The following is a 20,147-nucleotide window of genomic DNA, read 5'->3' on the forward strand; positions in this document are numbered from 1 at the left end:
GAGGGCCAATTAACTTACAAACCTGCACGTCTTTGAGTGTGGGAGAAAACCGGAGCACCCTGAGGAAACCCACGTGGCTGCGGGGAGAATGTGCAAACTCCACACACGGACAGCCCCCCTAGTCAGGATCGAACCCGGGTCTCTGCAGTTGAGACAGTTGCTCTACCAGTTGTGTCATGGTACCACCTGTTGGAAACTTTCACCTGTAATATACTGATGATTAGGGTAGGTCCACAGTCTGACACTTGGACAAAAAGGACTCCAGTGTTGAGTCTGATGGAGGGAACCCACCCGAAACGTTGCCTACCCAATGTTCTCCGGAGATGCTTCCTGACCTATACTTTATTACTTTAGTTTAGAGATACAGTGCGAAAACATGCTCTTCGGCCCAGCATGTCCACACCGAGCAGCGATCACCCCATGCACCAGCACTATCCTACACACAAGGGACAATTAACATAGAAACATAGAAACATAGAAATTAGGTGCAGGAGTAGGCCATTCGGCCCTTCGAGCCTGCACCGCCATTTAATATGATCATGGCTGATCATCCAACTCAGTATCCCGTACCTGCCTTTTCTCCATACCCTCTGATCCCCTTGGCCACAAGGGCCACATCTAACTCCCTCTTAAATATAGCCAATGAACTGGCCTCAACTACCCTCTGTGGCAGAGAGTTCCAGAGATTCACCACTCTCTGTGTGAAAAAAGTTCTCCTCATCTCGGTTTTAAAGGATTTCCCCCTTATCCTTAAGCTGTGACCCCTTGTCCTGGACTTCCCCAACATCGGAAACAATCTTCCTGCATCTAGCCTGTCCAACCCCTTAAGAATTTTGTAAGTTTCTATAAGATCCCCTCTCAATCTCCTAAACTCTAGAGAGTATAAACCAAGTCTATCCAGTCTTTCTTCATAAGACAGTCCTGACATCCCAGGAATCAGTCTGGTGAACCTTCTCTGCACTCCCTCTATGGCAATAATGTCCTTCCTCAGATTTGGAGACCAAAACTGCACGCAATACTCCAGGTGTGGTCTCACCAAGACCCTATACAACTGCAGTAGAACCTCCCTGCTCCTATACTCAAATCCTCTTGCTATGAAAGCCAACATGCCATTCGCTTTCTTTACTGCCTGCTGCACCTGCATGCCTACCTTCAATGACTGGTGTACCATGACACCCAGGTCTCGCTGCATCTCCCCCTTTCCCAATCGGCCACCGTTTAGATAATAATCTGCTTTCCCGTTTTTTTGCCACCAAAATGGATAACCTCACATTTATCCACATTAAACTGCATCTGCCAAACATTTGCCCACTCACCCAGCCTATCCAAGTCACTTTGCAGTCTCCTAGCATCCTCCTCACACCTAACACTGCCCCCCAGCTTAGTGTCATCCGCAAACTTGGAGATATTGCCTTCAATTCCCTCATCCAGATCATTAATATATATTGTAAATAGCTGGGGTCCCAGTACTGAGCCTTGCGGTACCCCACTAGTCACTGCCTGCCATTGTGAAAAGGACCCGTTTACTCCTACTCTTTGCTTCCTGTTTGCCAGCCAGTTCTCTATCCACATCAATACTGAACCCCCAATGCCATGTGCTTTAAGTTTGTATACTAATCTCTTATGTGGGACCTTGTCGAAAGCCTTCTGGAAGTCCAGATACACCACATCCACTGGTTCTCCCCTATCCACGCTACTAGTTACATCCTCGAAAAATTCTATAAGATTCGTCAGACATGATTTACCTTTCGTAAATCCATGCTGACTTTGTCCAATGATTTCACCACTTTCTAAATGTGCTGCTATCCCATCTTTAATAACTGACTCTAGCAGTTTCCCCACTACCGATGTTAGGCTAACTGGTCTGTAATTCCCCGTTTTCTCTCTCCCTCCCTTCTTAAAAAGTGGGGTTACGTTTGCTACCCGCCAATCCTCTGGAACTACTCCAGAATCTAAGGAGTTTTGAAAGATTATTACTAATGCATCCACTATTTCTGGAGCTACTTCCTTAAGTACTCTGGGATGCAGCCTATCTGGCCCTGGGGATTTATCGGCCTTTAATCCGTTCAATTTACCCAACACCACTTCCCGACTAACCTGGATTTCACTCAATTCCTCCACCTCCTTTGACCCGCGGGCCCCTGCTATTTCCGGCAGATCATTTATGTCTTCCTTAGTGAAGACGGAACCAAAGTAGTTATTAAATTGGTCCGCCATATCCTGGTTCCCCATGATCAACAATCTGTACCAAAGCCAATGAACCTAAAAAACCTGCACGTCTTTGGAGTGTGGGAAACGGAACACCCGGAGAAAACCCACGCGGTCACGGGGTGAATGTACAAACTCCGTACGGACAGTACCCGACCTCAGGACCGAACCTGGGTCTCTGGCATTGTAAGGCAGTAACTCTATCACTGTGCCTCCCTGACCCGCTGAGTTACTCCAGCACTTTTTAAATTTTCGCTCGGGTCTCCACAGTGTTACCCATCCAAAGCATGTGTAACCTCAAGCCAAAACCAAGAACAGAATCTTTTTTTCTCCAGTGTAGCCACAGACCAACATTGGTCATCTGCATCTCTACACTCTGAGTGTAACCAACCATTGTTACTTGCACCTGACCTTTTCATGTGTTTGACCCAATCGTCTTATCAACAAACAAATTAATAAATAGGGCTTTGTCCTTCTCCCATCTCTTGCAGCTTTCCTGTTCCTACTACAGTGGGAGGGTTCCGACCCCGATAAATTGCCCAGTCATGTCCTACAGAGAAGCTGCCTCTGTGGGCGGTACAGTGGCGCAATGGCAACGTTGGTGCCTTACAGCGCCAGGGACCCGGGTTTGATCCTGACTACGGGTGCTGTCTGTACTTTCTCCCTGTGACCATGTGGGTGGGTTTTTCTCCGGGTGCTCCGGTTTCCTCCCGCACCCTAAAGACGCACAGTTTGCAAAGTTAATTGGCTTCCGTAAATTGTCCCTAATCTGTAGGATAAAACTATTGTGTAGAAAGGGACTATAAATGCCGGTTTAGACAAAAGTGCTGGAGTAACTCAGAGGGTCAGGCAGCATCTCTGGACAAAAATGGTGTTTCTAGTTGGAACCTTTCTTCAAACTATTATGGTTTGAAGGGCCCTTTCCACACTATATCTCTAAAACTAAAACAAAAAAGATTAGTTACTGCTCTAGATCTTGTGCTCTCATTCCTTCTCTTCCTGCCCTCAGGACATGGAGCTGCGGAGTGGAGATGTTACCTACAGCCAGTTTGTGCAGCTTTATCATAGCTTGATGTACGACGCTCAGAAAAATGTAAGTGCCAGATATGGTGAATGGTTTTTTAAAAGGACTCGCGATTTTTACAGTGGGTTTACTGCATCTGCAGTGGATTCCAAAGTAGAATCCGTAAGGTCATAAGTTCTTGGGACAGAATTAGGCCATTCGGTCCATCAAGTCTACCCTGCCATTCAATCGTGGCTGATCTATCTTTCCCTCTCAATCCCATTCCCCTGCCTTTTCCCTGTAAAGCCCTGACACCCGTACTAATCAAGAACGTGTTCATCTCCGCCTGAAAAATATCCATTGACTTGGCCTCCACGGCCGTCTGTGGCAACAGATTCAACAGATTCACCACCCTCTGACTAAAGAAATTCCTGCTCATCTCCTTTCTAAAGGGAGGTCCTTTTATTCTGAGGTTGTGCCCTCTGGTCCTAGAGTCTCCCACTAGTAGGAACATCCTATCCACATCCCCTCTCTCCAGGCTTTTTACTATTTGGTAAGTTTCAATGAGGTGTCCCTTCATCCTTCTAAACTCCAGTGAATATCAGTGGAATTTTTTAAGTCAGAGATAGATAGATTCTTGATTCGTACGGGTGTCAGAGGTTATGAGGAGAAGGCAGGAGAATGGGGTTGGGAGGGAGAGATAGATCAGCCATGATTGAATGGCGGAGTAGACTTGACGGGCCGAATGGCCTAATTCTACCCATGATTCACTCTCTGATAAGCGAGATGTACAGTACATGTGGTGTTTTGGTCAGCGGCTTGCTTGATCGCTTTTCCTACATTAGGAATGATCTCCCAACAAGGTTTCTCCTGGGGTTGGATGTGAGCAAGAGAGATTTTCTCACAGAGGGAGAGTAGTGAACAGTGCTCTGTGTGTGTGGGCTAGCAATATTCTATAGTGTTGCTAACACCACGAGCGGGCAGGTGGGATTAGTGTAGATGGGGCTGGAGAGGAGAGGATCAGAGAGGAGTTTCTTTATAAACGTGAGGAAAAAGCTTGTTTCTGATTCTGATTTATTTTCCCCTTGGCAGATGGACATTCCCTTTCTTCAAAGGTAAGTGGACAACGTCTTCGGAGGCTGTTTGGGGAGTCACAGGGGGGTATAATGCCAATTTCACGCCTGCTATAAAAATGCCAGCTAGCCTGATATTAGCTGCCAGTTTCTTGATATTCACCAAAGCTCAGAGCAGCTCTTGGAGTTCTGTGCAGCCATATGGGGCTGCACAGTGGTATAGCTGCCTTACAGCGCCAGAGACCCGGGTTCGATCCTGACTACGGGTGCTGTCTGTACGGAGTTTGTACGTTCTCCCCGTGATCGCGTGGCTTTTCTCCGGGTGCTCCGGTTTCCTTCCGCACTCCAAAGATGCGGAGGTTTGTACGTTAACTGCCTTCTGTAAATTTGCAAATATACCCTAGTCTGTAGGATAGTGTTAGTGTGTGGAGGGATCGCTGGTCGGCGCAGACTCGGAAGGTTGAGGGGCCTGTTTCCATGCTGTATCTTTAAAGTCTAAATTTCAGCGCCCACCCAAGTAATTTTTAATCTGCTGCAGGTTTCTGCGGCCTTCCTGACTGTGAGGCCCAGATGCACAAAACCCCGACGTTGGAGAAAGGTTCTCCACTGAGCTTCAGCTCTCCCACAAATAGCCTTTGATCTCTGAGCCTGCAGATAATAATTAATATACTCAGAGAAAGCCCTTCGGCCCACCGAGTCCACACCGACCAGCGATCACTTGTATATTAGTTCTACCCCACACACTAGGAACAATTCACAGAAGCCAATTGACTTAAAAACCAGCACCCTGAGAAAACCCTGCTTTCCCCAACAGGAAGAACGTGCAAACTCCGTACAGACAGGGCGGGTAGTCAGGATCGAATCCGGGTCTCTGCCGCTGTAAAGCAGCAACTCGACCGCTGTGCCACCATGCCTCCCACTGTCCCCACCCGAAACTTCATCCATCCAAGCTCTCCAACGATGCTGCCCGTCCCGCTGAGTTACTCCAGCACTTTGTGTCTTTTTGTAAACCACCATCCACAGTTCTGTTTCTTCAAGTAAGCAGAGGGAGTCCCTGGGAGGTGATGAACATTGCAGTAATATCTCAAGGACGGCAGGACTCAAATGTTGGCCTCAGAGAAACTTATGCCCACGCACTGACCCCACACAAAGAAACTCGATAACCATAGCTACCGTCTCCCAGGGTAACAAGAATCTCCTGATCCATGCAGAGCTCAGAGATGCTTCTCAGAGCCTCGCTGTCGACAGTGGTTTTGTAGTGCTGCTCTCACATTCTGGAATGTTCTCTGTGGCTCAAAATCGATTGTCACTTTGTCACGCCATTCAGCGTGAGCCCTCTGTATTTATAACCTCCCAGCGAGCTTTCCTCAACACAGCTTGCCTTTAACATGTGGTAATACATGTTGAGAATTCTCGTTATCCTTTATCTTTATTATATTATTTATTTTAGTTTAAAAAAATAAGAGCCTGAGGGGAAACTTTTATATCTGTTTATATGTGTGTGTGTATATATAATATGTGTGTGTGTGTGCATACACACTAAAATACACAGATATACACACACACACAAAAAAAATAATATATATATATATATATATATATACACACACATATATATTTATGTATACAATCTATTGTTAAACATCTAATTATTATATATTATTAAATAATGACTATTATTTATTTGGAGAATTATACAGAACAGAAACAGGCTCTTCGTCCCAAGTCTATGCTGTCCATGATGCTCCTATCTAAGTTAGTCCCATCCCTGCTTTGGCCTACATCCCTCTAAACCAGTGGTTCCCAACCTTTTTTTGGCCATGCCCCACCTAATCACCTCTAAAATCCTGATGCCCCCCCCCCCCAATCCCTATGTGGTGATATAACATCTAACATTATTAAAAAGTGAACTCCGTTTCAGCTGAAGAAGGTTAAAACGCCAATACCTTGATTTAAACAAGCTTCAAAAGAACATGGCATCCATGAAAAAGAAAAATGACATAAACAAAAGACAGTTAAAGTTCTGAGCAAGAAATTACTAAAAAATTGTAAAAAAAAGAAAAAAACATTAGGTGGTATTAAAATAATAATAATGTAAATATGATAATAAAAGAGTATTCACAGGTAATAAAGAGAGAGAAAATTTCTATATTAGAATAATCTCTTATTTTTAAGGGCGCTCAATTGCCCCCCTTAAAAATCAAATTGCCTCCCTGTGGGGCGTACGCCCCACGTTGGGAACCACTGCTCTAAACCTTTCCTAACCAAGTACCTGTCCAAACACATTTTAAAGGTTGTAATTATTACTGTCTACAACCAGCACCTCGTTCCATATACCCGCCACCCTCTGTGTGGAAAAAGTAGCTCCGTTTGTCTCTTTTAAATCTTTCCCCTCACACCTTCAACCTATGCCCTCTAGTTCTAGACCTCCTTGCCCTGGCTGTGTAAAAGTCATTTCCCAGGGTGAAGATAATTTTACAAGATTTCTATAACGTCACTCCTCAATCTCTTACAATGCAGGACAAGCACACCCAGTCTACCCAACCTCTCCATGTAACTCAAATTGTCCAATCCAGGTGATTCAGTAATGCATCATCTAGAGGGAAGATACAGGGTTGTCCGTCAGCTACTGAGGCTCAACTCCGATTGATGGCCATGTTTGACACTTGCTCCAGTTGCCCAACTTGACTCGAGTTGTAAAGGATACAGAGAAGATTTACAAGGATGTTGCCATGACTCGCGGGCCTGAGCTACAGGGAGAAGTTGAGCAAGCTTGGACTCGATTCCTCAGAGTGCAGGAGGATGAGGGGTGATCATATAGAGATTGTCAAAATCATGACAGGAATAGATCGGGTAAACACACAGAGTCTCTTGCCCAGAGTAGGGGAATTGAGAATCATAGGTTTATGGTGTAGGGGGAAAGATTTAATAGGAATTTGAGGGGTAACTTTTCACACAAAGGGCAAGGTGTATGGAACGAGCTGCCAGAAGAGGCAGTTGAGGCAGGGACTGTTGCAATGTTTCAGAAACAATTAGACATGTAGGTGGATAGGACACGTTTAGAGGGATATGGGCGAAACACAGACAGGTGTTGGCCCAATTCCTTCTCTTCATAGATGCTGTCTCACCTGCTGAGTTTCCCCAGCATTTTTTGTCTACCTTTGATTTTTCCCGCATCTGCAGTTCTTCCTTAAACAGACAGGTGAGACTAGTGTAGGTGGGACATGTTGGTCATGTGTGGACAAGTGGGCCTGGTTCCTCACTGTATGATTCTACTTCATCACGCTGCATCGATTGGAATCATTTATTTGATTTGACCTGCGATGTATCTGTTTCACAGGAGCTGTGAACGAACGCAACTTAGCCAAGTCTCTCTGCAGGATTTCCAGCAGTTTCTGCTGAAATTCCAGAAGGTAGGTGTGACCTCTTGTTCTTCACTGTCATCGATCGCTCTTTATTTAGTTTAGCTTAGTTTAGAGGCACAGCATGGAACCAAGAGTCAAGAGTGTTTTATTCAGCAAGGCAAAATATCTAGTTTAGTTTAGAGATACTAGGTATGTTGCAAAACCTACCTTCAGCGTCGCTGCAGATCTGTCGCTGCAGATCTGTCGCTGCCCGTGTGCGTGATTTTGGCGCCGTTGAGAGGGGGGCGGGTTTAAAACGCGATTTTCCCTAGGCTATTCAAATCGAGGTTGTTCAGCCTACTTAGTTACTGACGAAAAATCGCTGGGACGTTGGTTCGCTGAAGCTATTTTTAAACTATAGTGGTTAATTTAGTTGTTATAGTAAGTTAAAAATTATCCTCTAAACCCGCGACCGCCGACAACGGGACGGATCTCATACAGGGGACAACGGAAGGTAGGTTGTTTATTTTTACATTAAAAAGGGCTTCTTAAGATCCCTTTATACAAAGTTTAATGTTGCGAGTAGCTAATTTGGGGCCCCATTAAATCCCGCAGTATTTTTCTGGGCATTTGGGGTACTAATCTACCGCAATGGGAACGTTCTAAACCAGCACGTGCCACAGAGTTCCACAGGATCCCACTCGAAAGCTGATTTAAATGGCCATTAATTTACAGCAATTGAACACTAAATTCCTTCCATTTGGCTTATAAATTAATGTCAATGAGATTTAAAAATCATGTTTTATTGTGAATTCTTTGTGAATGTTATTTGGACACTTAGGCTATTTAAAAATGTTAATCTTTTCTTAAATGGATAGGATTAGGTCTAGTAATTGAAGTTTGGAATTAGCTCAAATTGGGTAACTAACTAATTATATGCATTAATTTCAAATCATGCAAGTAAGATGGTTTCATATTTGTTTCAGAATGCTTCAATCCATAATAACTGAAAATTTATTTCAGTTCTCTTAATTTTTAAGAAAGTTATGGCCATTTCACTGTCCTCGATCACAGCATTTGTGTTAAGTCAATGGAAAATCAATAGGGAACAAGATGCTAATTTCACGAGTGAAAATGGCCATAACTTTTTTAATACTGAAGCTATGAAAGTGAATTAGGTGTCAAATTAAAGTTATTTTTGTGCTTTATCTGATGGGATAAATTGCAGACTTGATTTTTAAAATCTCAAAATTTTGTAACATTGCTAGAGATACATCATCGAAACAGCCGGATTCCACACTGACCATCGATCACCCATTCACACTAGCTCGATGTTATCCCACTTTTACATCCACTCCCTACACACCAGGGACAATTTACAGAGGGCGATTAACGTACAAACCTGTGTGCCTTTCGGATGTGGGAGGAAACTGGAGAAAACCCACGCGGTCTCAGGGAGAATGTACAAACACGACACAGGCAGCCTCTGAGGCAGCAGCTCTACCAGCCACCCTTATTCCTCTCCCAATGCGTTGGGACAATAATTTCTGCGAATCACCTGCTCCCTCTGCTGTGTAGCGGTGGCGGTGGATGACGTAGAATGTTTAATCTGTCTCCCAGACTGAAGCAGGAACCTGCGAATCCGATACGAATCTGACCTCTTCTATTGTTTAATGGTTTGCCCGCTGGTTCACGAATTCTCCTGGATTATGTTGGCTACGAGTTTATAAGTCCCCTGGTTCACGGGTCCTGTCCACCCCCCCATTTCGATGTTTTAGTTTAGAAATACAGCGCAGAAACAGCCCCTCGAATCCGCGCCGATCAGCACACTAACACTATCCTACACACACTCAAGGGATCATTTCCACTTATACCAAGCCAATTAACTGACCAACCTGTCTTTGGAGAGTGGGAGGAAACCGGAGATCCCAGAGAAAACCCACACAGGTCATGGGGAGAATGTACAAGCTCCGTACGGACAGCACCAGTAGTCTGGATTGAACCTGTGTGTGAAGTGCAAAGTGTACCCTTCAGCACTGTGTTTCCATTGTCTAGGAACTGTGGGCGACGGATATCCAGCACGTGCGGGAATTCATGGTCAATTACTTCCGGGAACCTCTTCGGGAGATCGAGGATCCATTTTTCCACCTCGATGAAGTAAGATTCCCTCGGGCTGTGAAGCATGACAAGTTAGTCAAGGGATGCAGTTTCTCAGTCGAATTGTGACAGAACAATTAGGATCTCTGCTTTCGTGGGATGCCTTCATTAATAATAATGATGAGGAAATGGAAGGTAGATTATTGAAAGTTGTGGTTTGGTTTAGGTTAGGGTTCATTATTGTCACGTGTACCGAGGTACTGTGAAGAACTTTGTATTGCATGCTATCCAGTCAGATGAGATAATACCGCACATAAATACAATCACGCCACATTCAAGTACAATGGGTAGAGCAAAGGAAAAGAGAATATTATTGGAACAGCTATTCATGGTGCTTGATTTACGGGTAGGAAAGAGATTTATAAAAGAGTAGGGATGTTATATCGGATAATAGTGCCGCCTACCTGATTTCAATGCCTTTAACTGCTTTCTTTCGCTTTCCTTGCAGTTCCTGACTTTCCTGTTTTCCAAAGAAAACTCCATTTGGGACTCGAGATTCAACCAGGTGTGTGTGGAAGAGATGACCAATCCGCTGTCTAATTACTGGATCTCATCATCACACAACACGTGAGTGCCCGCCTCCACCTGGAGCCACAACCTGCTCCGTGTAGACTCCTGCCACTAAGTGGCAACACCTCCAACCTGCCAGGGATTTATCGGTGAAGCTCCAAGTGATCATGTCACTGGCACATGTTTTAACTTGACCCAGGTTCATTAAACACTGATCCGTTCTCTCGCTACCTCATGGAACGTTGAATAATACAGCACACAAAATGCTGGAGTAACTCGCGTTTAGGTGACCCGAAACATCACCTAATCCTTTTCCCCCAAAGATGCTGCCTGACACGCTGAGTTACTCCAGCACTTTGTGTCTATGGTTTAAACCAGCATCTGCAGTTCTTTCCTACATGGGTAATGTAGCACAGTTTAGTTTGGAGATACAGTGTGGAAACGGGTCCCCCGAGTCTGCGCCGAGCAGCGATCACCCGTACACTAGATCTATCCTACACGCTGGGGACAATTTATAGAAGCCATTAATCTACACGTCTAAACCTGCATGTCTTTGGAATGTGGGAGGAAACCGGAGCACCCTGAGAAAACCCGTGCAGTCACAGGGAGAACGTAAAACCTCCGCACGGACAGTACACACCCATAGTCAGGGTCAAACCCAGGTCTCTGGAGCTGTAAGAAGGCAACTCGACCGCTGCACCACTGTGACAACAGTAGGAACAGGCTCTTCGGCCTACATTGTCTGTGCCAGGCATAATGTCAAGATAAACAAACTTAATCTGCCTGCACATATTTCTACATTCCCAGTATATGCATATGCATATTTGGAATCCTCTGAAGGTCCACTATCATATCTGCCTCCAACACCTCCCCCTGGCAGTGACAAAACCAGGCTCCTTTAAGCTCTGCCCCCTCTCACCTCAAAGCTATGACATTTCCACTTTGGGAGGAAGGTTCTGACTGTCTACCCTGTCTATGCTGCCCACTATTTTATATACTTCTATCAGGTCTCTCCTTAACCTCTGGCGTGCTAAAGGAAATAACTGTCCACCAACGACAGCTCTCAACCCCAAATCAGTCTCCCTCTATCTTTTCCAAGTGGGACAAAACTTAACTCTGCACTCTGCCCCCCCGAGACATGTTCAAATTCTTCCACAGCAGTTGGGGAATTGAAATTCAAATAATTTAATTGATTCTTCTTCTTCTTTCGTGTGGCGTGCACAGCCTAAAGTTGTTCTACTTGTTCTATTTGATCTTCCATTTGTGCACGTCGAGTTGATTACATTAGTCGAAACAGGGCGGACCACGTGAAGGTTGCAATCTTCCACCCCAAATTGATTGATTGAAATGGAATTGTATGGAAACAGGCCCCTTGTCCCACCGAACCCACATTGATTAACGATCACCTATCTATTCCTCTCATGATCTTGTACACCTCTATAAGAATACCACCCTACTGAACGGTATTCCCCTTATCATGAAACTACACTGTGAATGGCTCGATTGTGATCATATGTTGTCTTTCCGCTGACTGGTGAGCACGCAACAATAGCTTTTCACTGCACCTTGGTACACGTGATGATACACTAAACTAAAACTGAAAACTCATCCTCCTGAGCTCCAAGTCTTGTACCCCAAATGGAATAAAGTCCCAGCCCGTCCAACCTTGACCTGCAACTCAATCCCAAGACTCCTGGCAATGTCCCAGCAAATGTACGGTTCCTTGTATCTCTATGAATAAAATGTTATTTGAGGTTTGCTCTGCCTTCGAAGTGATTAACATTCATCGAGTAGTGACCTTACCTGCCTGGGCAACTGTGCGCTTGTACCTGCCGTCTTTGACTCCAACCCTGTTTCAGGTACCTGACCGGAGACCAGTTTTCCAGTGAGTCCTCGTTGGAAGCATACGCTCGCTGCTTGAGAATGGGCTGTCGATGTATCGAACGTAAGTAGATCGGAGTGACCTCAATAAACATATTTGAATTATTTTACTTGGTCAATATTTTTTTGGGGGAGGTTTCGGATGTGTGCAGGATGATTGTTGAGTTGGCATCCTGCTGCCTCACAGCTCCAGTGAACCCGGGTTCAATCCTGACATCCAGTGCTGTCAGCGTGGAATTTGTATGTTTTCCATGTTCCTCCTGTGTGCTCAGTTTTTTCCCCCACATCCAAAAGACACCATTAAAACATAGGAGCAGAATTAGGCCATTCAACTTATTGAGTCTTCTCCGCCGTTCAATCAAGGCTGATCTGTCTTTCCCTCTCAACCCCATTCTCCTGCCTTCTCCCATAACCTTTGACACCCGTACTAATCAAGAACCGATCATTCTCCGCTTTTAAAATGCCCAATAACTTGGCCTCCACCACCTCCTGTGGCAATGAATCCCACAGATTCACCACCCTCTGGCTAAAGAAATTCCTCCTCATCTCCATTCTGAAGGTACGTCCATTTTTTACGATGCGGAGCCCTTTGATCCATAGAGTTAATAGGTTGCTGTAAATATCCCTAGCACATGGGTGAGTGAGAGACTCAGGGGAGTTGATTAGTTTAGTTTATTGTCACGTACAGCAAAAAGCTTTTTTGTTGCGTGCAAACCCGTCAGCGAAAAGACTGTACATGATTTCAATCGAGCCGTCCACAGTGTACAAATACATGATAATGGGAACAACGTTTAGTGCAAGATAAAGTTCAGTGAAGTCTGATTGAAGATAGTCCGAGGGTCTCCAATGAGGTGATGGGAAGTCAGGATCGCTCCCTAGTTGGGCGAGAGGACGGCTCAGTTGCCTGATAACAGCTGGAAGAAACTGTCCCTGAATTGGGAGATGGAGATGTGGGGGAGAATAAAATAGGTTGGAGTCGGATTGTGGCGAAAATCTTTATGGTCTTTAGATTTTAGAGATACAGTCCCTTCAGTTCACCGAGTCTGCGCTGACCAGTGAATATCCCGTACACTAGCGGTACCCTACACACCAGGGACAATTTACAATTTACAATTTTACATAAGCTAATTAACTTACAAACCTGTACTTGGACTGTGGGAGGAAACCGGAGCAAGCCGGCCACTCCCTCTTCTTCCCTCTCCCTTCAGGCATGAGGAACAGAGGTGTGAAAACGCACACCTCCAGATTTAGGGACAGCTTCTTCCCAGCTAATACAGTTTCTTCCCAGCTGTTATCAGGCAATTGAACCCAAAGATCCTGTAGCGGAGCAAGATAGACCACTCGACGAAAAAGACGTAGTACAGTCGTGGACAGATTCATGGGTAATTGTTGGCCGCATTTCCGTAACCGGCTTCCGTCTCCGTACCAAAGATCCCATGGGATACTAGTGCGGAGACGGAAGCCGGTTACGGAAACATCCTCATAAAAATAAAAGTTCTTTGGTAAAAATCTCCTCATTTTCAGAATTTTAATTTATTAACAGAAACTGTTCCCCCACAACGTTGATTACACTGTGGGTCGGGTCGGGTTACTGAAATGGACGAAAAAAATGCCCACATTCCGCTCCTTTGCATCCTACACGTCAGCCCATTGCGTTTAGCAGGAGTGGTCTATCTAGTTCCGCTATAGGATCTTTGATTGAACCATCCTACCAACAACTAGAGAGCAGTCCTGAGTCACTATATATACCTCAATGGAGACCCTTGAACTATCTTTGATTGTACTTTATCTTGCACTAAACATTATTCCCGTTATCATGCACACTGTGGGTGGCTTGACTAATCATTTATTGTCCTTCCGCTGACTGGTTAGCACATAATACTGTACCTTGGTGCACATGACCATTAACTACGCAACCAGAGAAAACTCACATGGCCACAGGGATAACGCACAAACTCTGTACAGACAGCACCCGTTGTCAGGATGGAACCCGGGTCTCTGGCGCTGTGAGGCAGCGGCTCTGCGCCATTGTGCCGCCCCGTCTCTCTGTTGTATCTCTCTGTGTGATGAACCGTTTGGACTCTCTTGCAGTGGACTGCTGGGATGGTCCGGAGGGAATGCCAGTGATTTACCACGGCCACACTCTCACATCCAAAATCAAATTTAACGACGTCCTGACCACAATCAAGGAACACGCGTTTGTGACTTCGGAGTAAGTTGCTCTTTCTTTGTTATTTTTGATCAACCACACCAGGTCTCTCTTCACTTTAAACTGGAGCAGACACATTATTGGGCTGGAAGTTGTGGGTAATGGCTTTGTGACAGCAGCACTACCCGCTGCACTACAGCATGGATTTAATGAGCAGGTGGAAAAGCCTACGTCACACAACTTTAGCCACGGCATTTCGTTGTTATCGCTGCTGCGGAAGCCCGTGCAAAAGTCATCATTTATATGCATCTTCACATCAATTAAACAAGAGATCTCCATCAGTAGGTCTGTCAGTAGCTTGTTTGAACTTGCAGGCTCAGGCTCTCTCTGCAGTTCAGTCTAGTTTGGTGATACAATCCGGAAACAGGCCCTTCGGCCCAACAAGTCCGTGCTGACCAGTGATCACCCGTACACTGGCACTATCCTACACACCTGGGACAATTTATAATTGTACAGAAGTACGGCACGGTGGCGCAGTGGTAGAGTTGCTGCCTCACAGCGCCAGACGCTCGGGTTCAATCCTGACGGCGGGTGTTGTCTGTATAGATTTTTTTTGTCTCCCCTGTAACCTGCGTGAATTTACTCCAGGTGCTCCGGTTGCCTCCCACGCTGCAAAGACGTACAGGTTTGTAGGTTAATTCAGTTGTAAAAAAGGTAAATTGTCCCGTGTGTGTAGGATAGTGCTAGTGTATGAGGATCGCTCTATTTCTAAACGCACTAAACTAAACCAGTGCAACTGGAGGAAACCCATGTGGAGAATATGCAAACTCCACACAGACAGCATCCGAGGTCAGCATCGAACCGGGCTCTCTGGCGCTGTGAGGCAGCGGCTTTACCGGCTGCACCCACAGTGCAAGATGAAGCAGTATTCAGAGTGACCTGAAATGGCTTCTTCCTCCATCACCTGATGTGAAGCTTGCATGCCCCAACTCTGAGAACCTTAAATAGACACAAAATGCTGGAGTAACTCAGCGGGTCAGGCAGCATCTCTGGAGAGAAGGAATAGGTGACGTTTCGGGTCGAGACCCTTCTCATCCATGCTTTGGACATCCCTCCTCAGGTACCCTGTGATCCTGTCCATCGAAGACCACTGCAGCATCGTTCAACAGCGGAACATGGCTAACGCTTTCAAGAAGGTTTTTGGAGACATGTTACTGACCAAACCAGTTGACATCACTGCAGATGGACTCCCATCACCCAATCAACTGAAGAGGAAATTCCTGATTAAGGTCAGTCGATGGTCTTGAGTCTTTGCCCTGTGACCGTCCACTTCAGAGATGCAGAGATAATTAAATGGTTCAATGGTTCATTGTTATCACATGTTCTTTACCTGCATTCTGTACTCAATCTGGGTTTGTATTTATGTATGATAATGATCTTACTGTACTGCATGCAAAAAAAAAGAATTTCACTGCACCCTTGTACACGTGGTGATGAAGTTCATAAGCTCATAGGTTTTAGGAGCAGAATTCGGCCATTTGGCCCAACAGGTCTACTCCGCCATTTAAACATGGCTGATCTATCCTTCCCTCTCAATCCCATTTTTCTGTCTTCTCCCCACAGCCCCTGACACCCGTACTGATCTATTGGAACGAATTGATCTATCTATTAAGAATAAATTAAGTAAGAAACTAATCTATCATTCTCCACCTTAAAAAATATCCATTGACTTGGCCTCCACAGCCTTCTGTGGCAATGAATTCCACAGATTCACCACCCTCTGGTGGAAGAAATTCCTCTTAATCTCCATTCTAAAGGGCTGTGCCCTCTGGCCCTAGACTCTCTCACGAGTGGAAGCATCCTCTCCACGTCCACTCTATCCAGGCCTTTCGCTGGTCAGTAAGTTTCAATGAGGTCCCCCCTTTCCCCCCCCCCCCCCATCCTTCTAAACTCTAGCGAGTACAGGCCTAGTGCCATCAAACATTCATCATATGTTAACCCAATCATTCCTGGGATCCTTCTGGTAAACCACCTCTGGACCTTCTCCAATGCCAGCACATCCTTCCTCAGATATGGGGCCCAAAACTGCCCACAATAGTCCAAATGCAGCCTGACTGGTGCCTTATAAAGCCTCAACATTCCATCCATGTGTTTTTATTCTTGCCCTCAAAATAAATGCTAGCCTTGTATTTGCCTTCCTTACTACCGATTCAACTTGCAAATTAACTTTTTGGGAATCCTGGACCAGCACTCCCAAGTTGCTTTGCGCAGCCGGAACCATTGAACTGTAGATAGAGTCAACGGAAGGGAGGGTGGCTTGGGTGACAGTCTAAGTTTAGAGTTTGTACTTAAGGTCGATCCATGATGTCCTGTGGTCATTGAGTGTGGGACTTGCTCTGTTCATGCCCTTCTGTCACCCTGTTCCTTGTAGCACAAGAAGCTAGCCGAGGGCAGTGCCTACGAGGAGGTCTCAACCTCCGCCTACTCGGAGAACGACATCAGCAACTCGATTAAGAACGGGATCTTGTACCTGGAGGATCCCATCAATCACGTGAGTGCCACCAACAGCGTGCTCCACCTGCATTCCAATTCCTTTATTAACTATTTCAATTTCAGATCCTCGTCCAGAACAGAGAACAGTGTAGCGCAGGAACAGGCCCTTCGGCCCACAATAACTGTGCCGAACACGATGCTAAGATAGCCTGATTTCATCTGCCTGCACGTGATCCGTAGCCCTCCATTGCCTGTCTAGAAGCCTCCTAAACGTCACCACTGTACTTGCCTCCACCACCACCCCTGGCAGCACCGTCCAGGCACCCACCACCCTCCGTTTAAAAAAGCACTGACCCGTACATCTCTCACCTGAAAGCTACGACCTCCTGTCTTTGATATTTCCACTCTGGGGAAAATGGTTCTGTCTATCCTATTTATTGCCTCTCATAGGTTTTATATACTTAGATCAGGTAAAATAGAATGTTCCTGCCATCTCTGCTGGCAAATGCGTCGTAATGGGTCAGTTAATTTTCCCATTCACCTCCCCTCCCGCGAAGTCGGCCCCTGGAAGTCGGCTATGGAAGCAGATTTGCCGGCTCTAGCCGGGCCGGAGTTCCAGAGCCCCGGCCACAGGGGGCTAATTCGATCCGCGATTGGAAGCCCAGCCGTGGAGGTATCGATGAGGTCGAGATCGGCCATGTCACCCGGCCTACGCGCCACATTTTTGGGGGGACTTCGGGGGGGGGGGGGGGGGGGTGTTTAAATGTGCTCTTGAAATTCTGTCCAGATTATAGGAGGTGCCGGACCACCAGTTGCCGTAAAATTGGCGGTGGACATGTATGTTCTTTGTTAGGAACTCTCAGAGGTTCAGTCTTCCTTTCCTGTGTTGGTTCATTCAGTAACTGGTGCTAGTAATTAAATCACTCGTGCGGGGCCTATTGTTTAATAACCTGCTTTCTTGCACAGGAGTGGAATCCACATTTCTTTGTCCTCACGAGCAACAAGATTTATTATTCGGAAGAGACTTCGGTAAACCAGGCCAATGAAGATGAGGAGGAGCAGAGAGAGGTGAGTCTCATGTAACCTACTCTTGGCTATGGATCTACTCCTGGCAGCCACTCTCTGCATAGCCCTGTGGGACAAGCATCATGTAGACAATGCGGAGGTGGGTTAACATCAAGATAGACACTAAGTCGACCAGGCAGCATCTCTGGAGAAAATGGATAGGTGGTGTTTGATTTGGATCCCTTCTTCAGACAAATTGTTGGGGGGGGGGGGGGATCGGGAAGCAACAAAATAAAACAGGACAAATCAAGATCAGCAACAGATTATTCTGTGATAAAATTGCTGCCTCACAGCGCCAGAGACCTGGGATCGGTCCTGACCACAGGTGCTGTCTGTACGGAGTCTGTACGTTCATCCTGTCACCGGGTTTGGCTTTCTCCGGGCACTCCGTTTCCTCCCACAGCCCAAAGAAGTGTGGTCTTGTAGGTTAATTGGCCTCTGCAAATTGCCCCAGGTGTGTAGGATATGAAAGTAGGATAACATAGAACTAGTGTACGGGTGATCGATGGTTGGCGTGGACTCGGTGGGCCATAGATCCTGTGTACACGCTGAATCTCTAACCTCATAATCCACATGGAAACCATGCAAACTCCACACAGGCAGCACCCGTGGTCCGTATCGAACACGGATATCTGGCGCTGTGAAGCAGCAACTCTTATCGGCTGCGCCACTGTGCCGCCCCGTGTAATTATGTAATACTTTTATTACTAAAAGTATTTCATATCTTCATCTTCCATCCGGATCTGTCATCTGCAGGCCAGATGCTAAAAATAAGAATTATCATGCAATGAGTACCTACAAATATATATGCCCTGTCCAGTGCTTGACATACCTCTTTCCTAAAAATTGTTGCTAAAAATAAGAATTATTATGCAACAGGTGCTTAAAAATATACCTGTGATGTAGTGCCTCTTTCCAAATTCCAATGCCATTGTTTTCTTTTTCTTACTTTAGTTTTGTTTATTATTGTCACGGATACCGAGGTACCTCTTTTCCCAGCTGCACCCGCACCAGCCCATACATTTTTTCATCACCTGGTTTGAACCAGAGCAGTGAGCAAGGGGATGGGTCGGGGTGGGGAGAGGATGCATGGGTACAGTTTAGTTTAGTTTGTGAGTTCACATCCATAAGTTATTGGAACAGAATTAGGGGTTTCAGACCATCAAGTCTACTCCGCCATTTAACCATGGCTGATCTATCTTTCCCTCTCATCCCCATTCTCCTGCCTTCTCCCCATAACCCCCGACACCCGTATCAATCAATCTCCACCTTAAAAATGCCCAATGACGGCCTCAGCTGCTATCTGGGTCAATAAATTCCATAGATTCACCACCCTCTTGCTTAAGAAATTCTTCCTCCTTTCTAAAGCTACGTCCTTTTATTCTGAGGCTGTACCCCCTGGTCCTAGACTCTCCCACCAGTGGAAACATCCTCTCCACATTTACACTATCCAGGCCTTTCACTATTCTAGTTTCATTGAGATCCCCCTCATCCTTCTAAACTCCAGCGAGTACAGGCCCAGGCCATCAAATACTCATCATACCATTTAGTATGTTTAGATTATTGTCACGTGTACCGAGGTACAGTGAAAAGCTTTTTAGTTGCATGCTATCCAGTCAGCTGAAAGTTTATACATGTTTATAATCGAGCCGTCCACAGTGCGCAGATACAGGATGAAGGGAATAAAGAGAGGTTTGACTCGCACTGCTTATGACCAGTGTGGGACGACACAATGACGCAATGGTAGAGTTGCTGCCTTACAGCGCCAGAGACCCGGATTCTATCCTGACTACGGGTGCTTTCTGTATGGAGTTTGTACGTTCTTCCCGTGACCTGTGGGGGTTTTCTTCGGGTGCTCCGGTTTCCTCCCACACTCTAAAGATGTACAGGTTTGTAGGCTAATTAGCTTGGTAAAATTGTACATTGTCCCTAGTGTGTGTGGGATAGTGTTGGTGTGCAGGGATCACTGGTCGGTGCGGACTCGGTGGGCCGAAAGGCCTGTTTCCATGCTTGATCTCTAAACTTTAGAGTGCCACAGTTTTAATGCCTCACACCTTTACAGCCCAGTGTCGGCACCGACCTCCATGTGACGGAGAAGTGGTTCCATGGGAAGCTCGGCGCAGGGCGTGATGGTCGGCAGATCGCAGAGAGGCTTCTCACCGAATACTGCATTGAAACGGCAGCGCCCAACGGCTCCTTCCTCGTGCGCGAGAGTGAGACGTTTGTCGGTGACTATACACTGTCGTTTTGGTAAGTCAAGACAA

The 20,147-nt window shown here is 45.9% G+C and overlaps 1 protein-coding gene across 1 annotated transcript in view; it reads left to right on the forward strand.

The window, feature by feature from the left end:
• The window catches only part of plcg1 (phospholipase C, gamma 1), a 93,619-nt gene that overhangs the window by 40,601 nt on the left and 32,871 nt on the right, over positions 1 to 20,147 (forward strand). The window contains exons 6-16 of the mRNA XM_055652176.1: positions 3,218 to 3,301; positions 4,304 to 4,326; positions 7,625 to 7,697; positions 9,684 to 9,785; positions 10,234 to 10,352; positions 12,155 to 12,240; positions 14,268 to 14,388; positions 15,446 to 15,614; positions 16,757 to 16,876; positions 17,785 to 17,886; positions 19,946 to 20,133. Coding sequence (XP_055508151.1) covers positions 3,218 to 3,301; positions 4,304 to 4,326; positions 7,625 to 7,697; positions 9,684 to 9,785; positions 10,234 to 10,352; positions 12,155 to 12,240; positions 14,268 to 14,388; positions 15,446 to 15,614; positions 16,757 to 16,876; positions 17,785 to 17,886; positions 19,946 to 20,133 — 1,187 coding nt within the window. The remainder of the gene's footprint in view (positions 1 to 3,217; positions 3,302 to 4,303; positions 4,327 to 7,624; positions 7,698 to 9,683; positions 9,786 to 10,233; positions 10,353 to 12,154; positions 12,241 to 14,267; positions 14,389 to 15,445; positions 15,615 to 16,756; positions 16,877 to 17,784; positions 17,887 to 19,945; positions 20,134 to 20,147) is intronic.

Source organism: Leucoraja erinacea, chromosome 21 (assembly GCF_028641065.1).
Source record: "Leucoraja erinacea ecotype New England chromosome 21, Leri_hhj_1, whole genome shotgun sequence".
Taxonomy (NCBI): Eukaryota; Metazoa; Chordata; class Chondrichthyes; order Rajiformes; family Rajidae; genus Leucoraja; species Leucoraja erinaceus.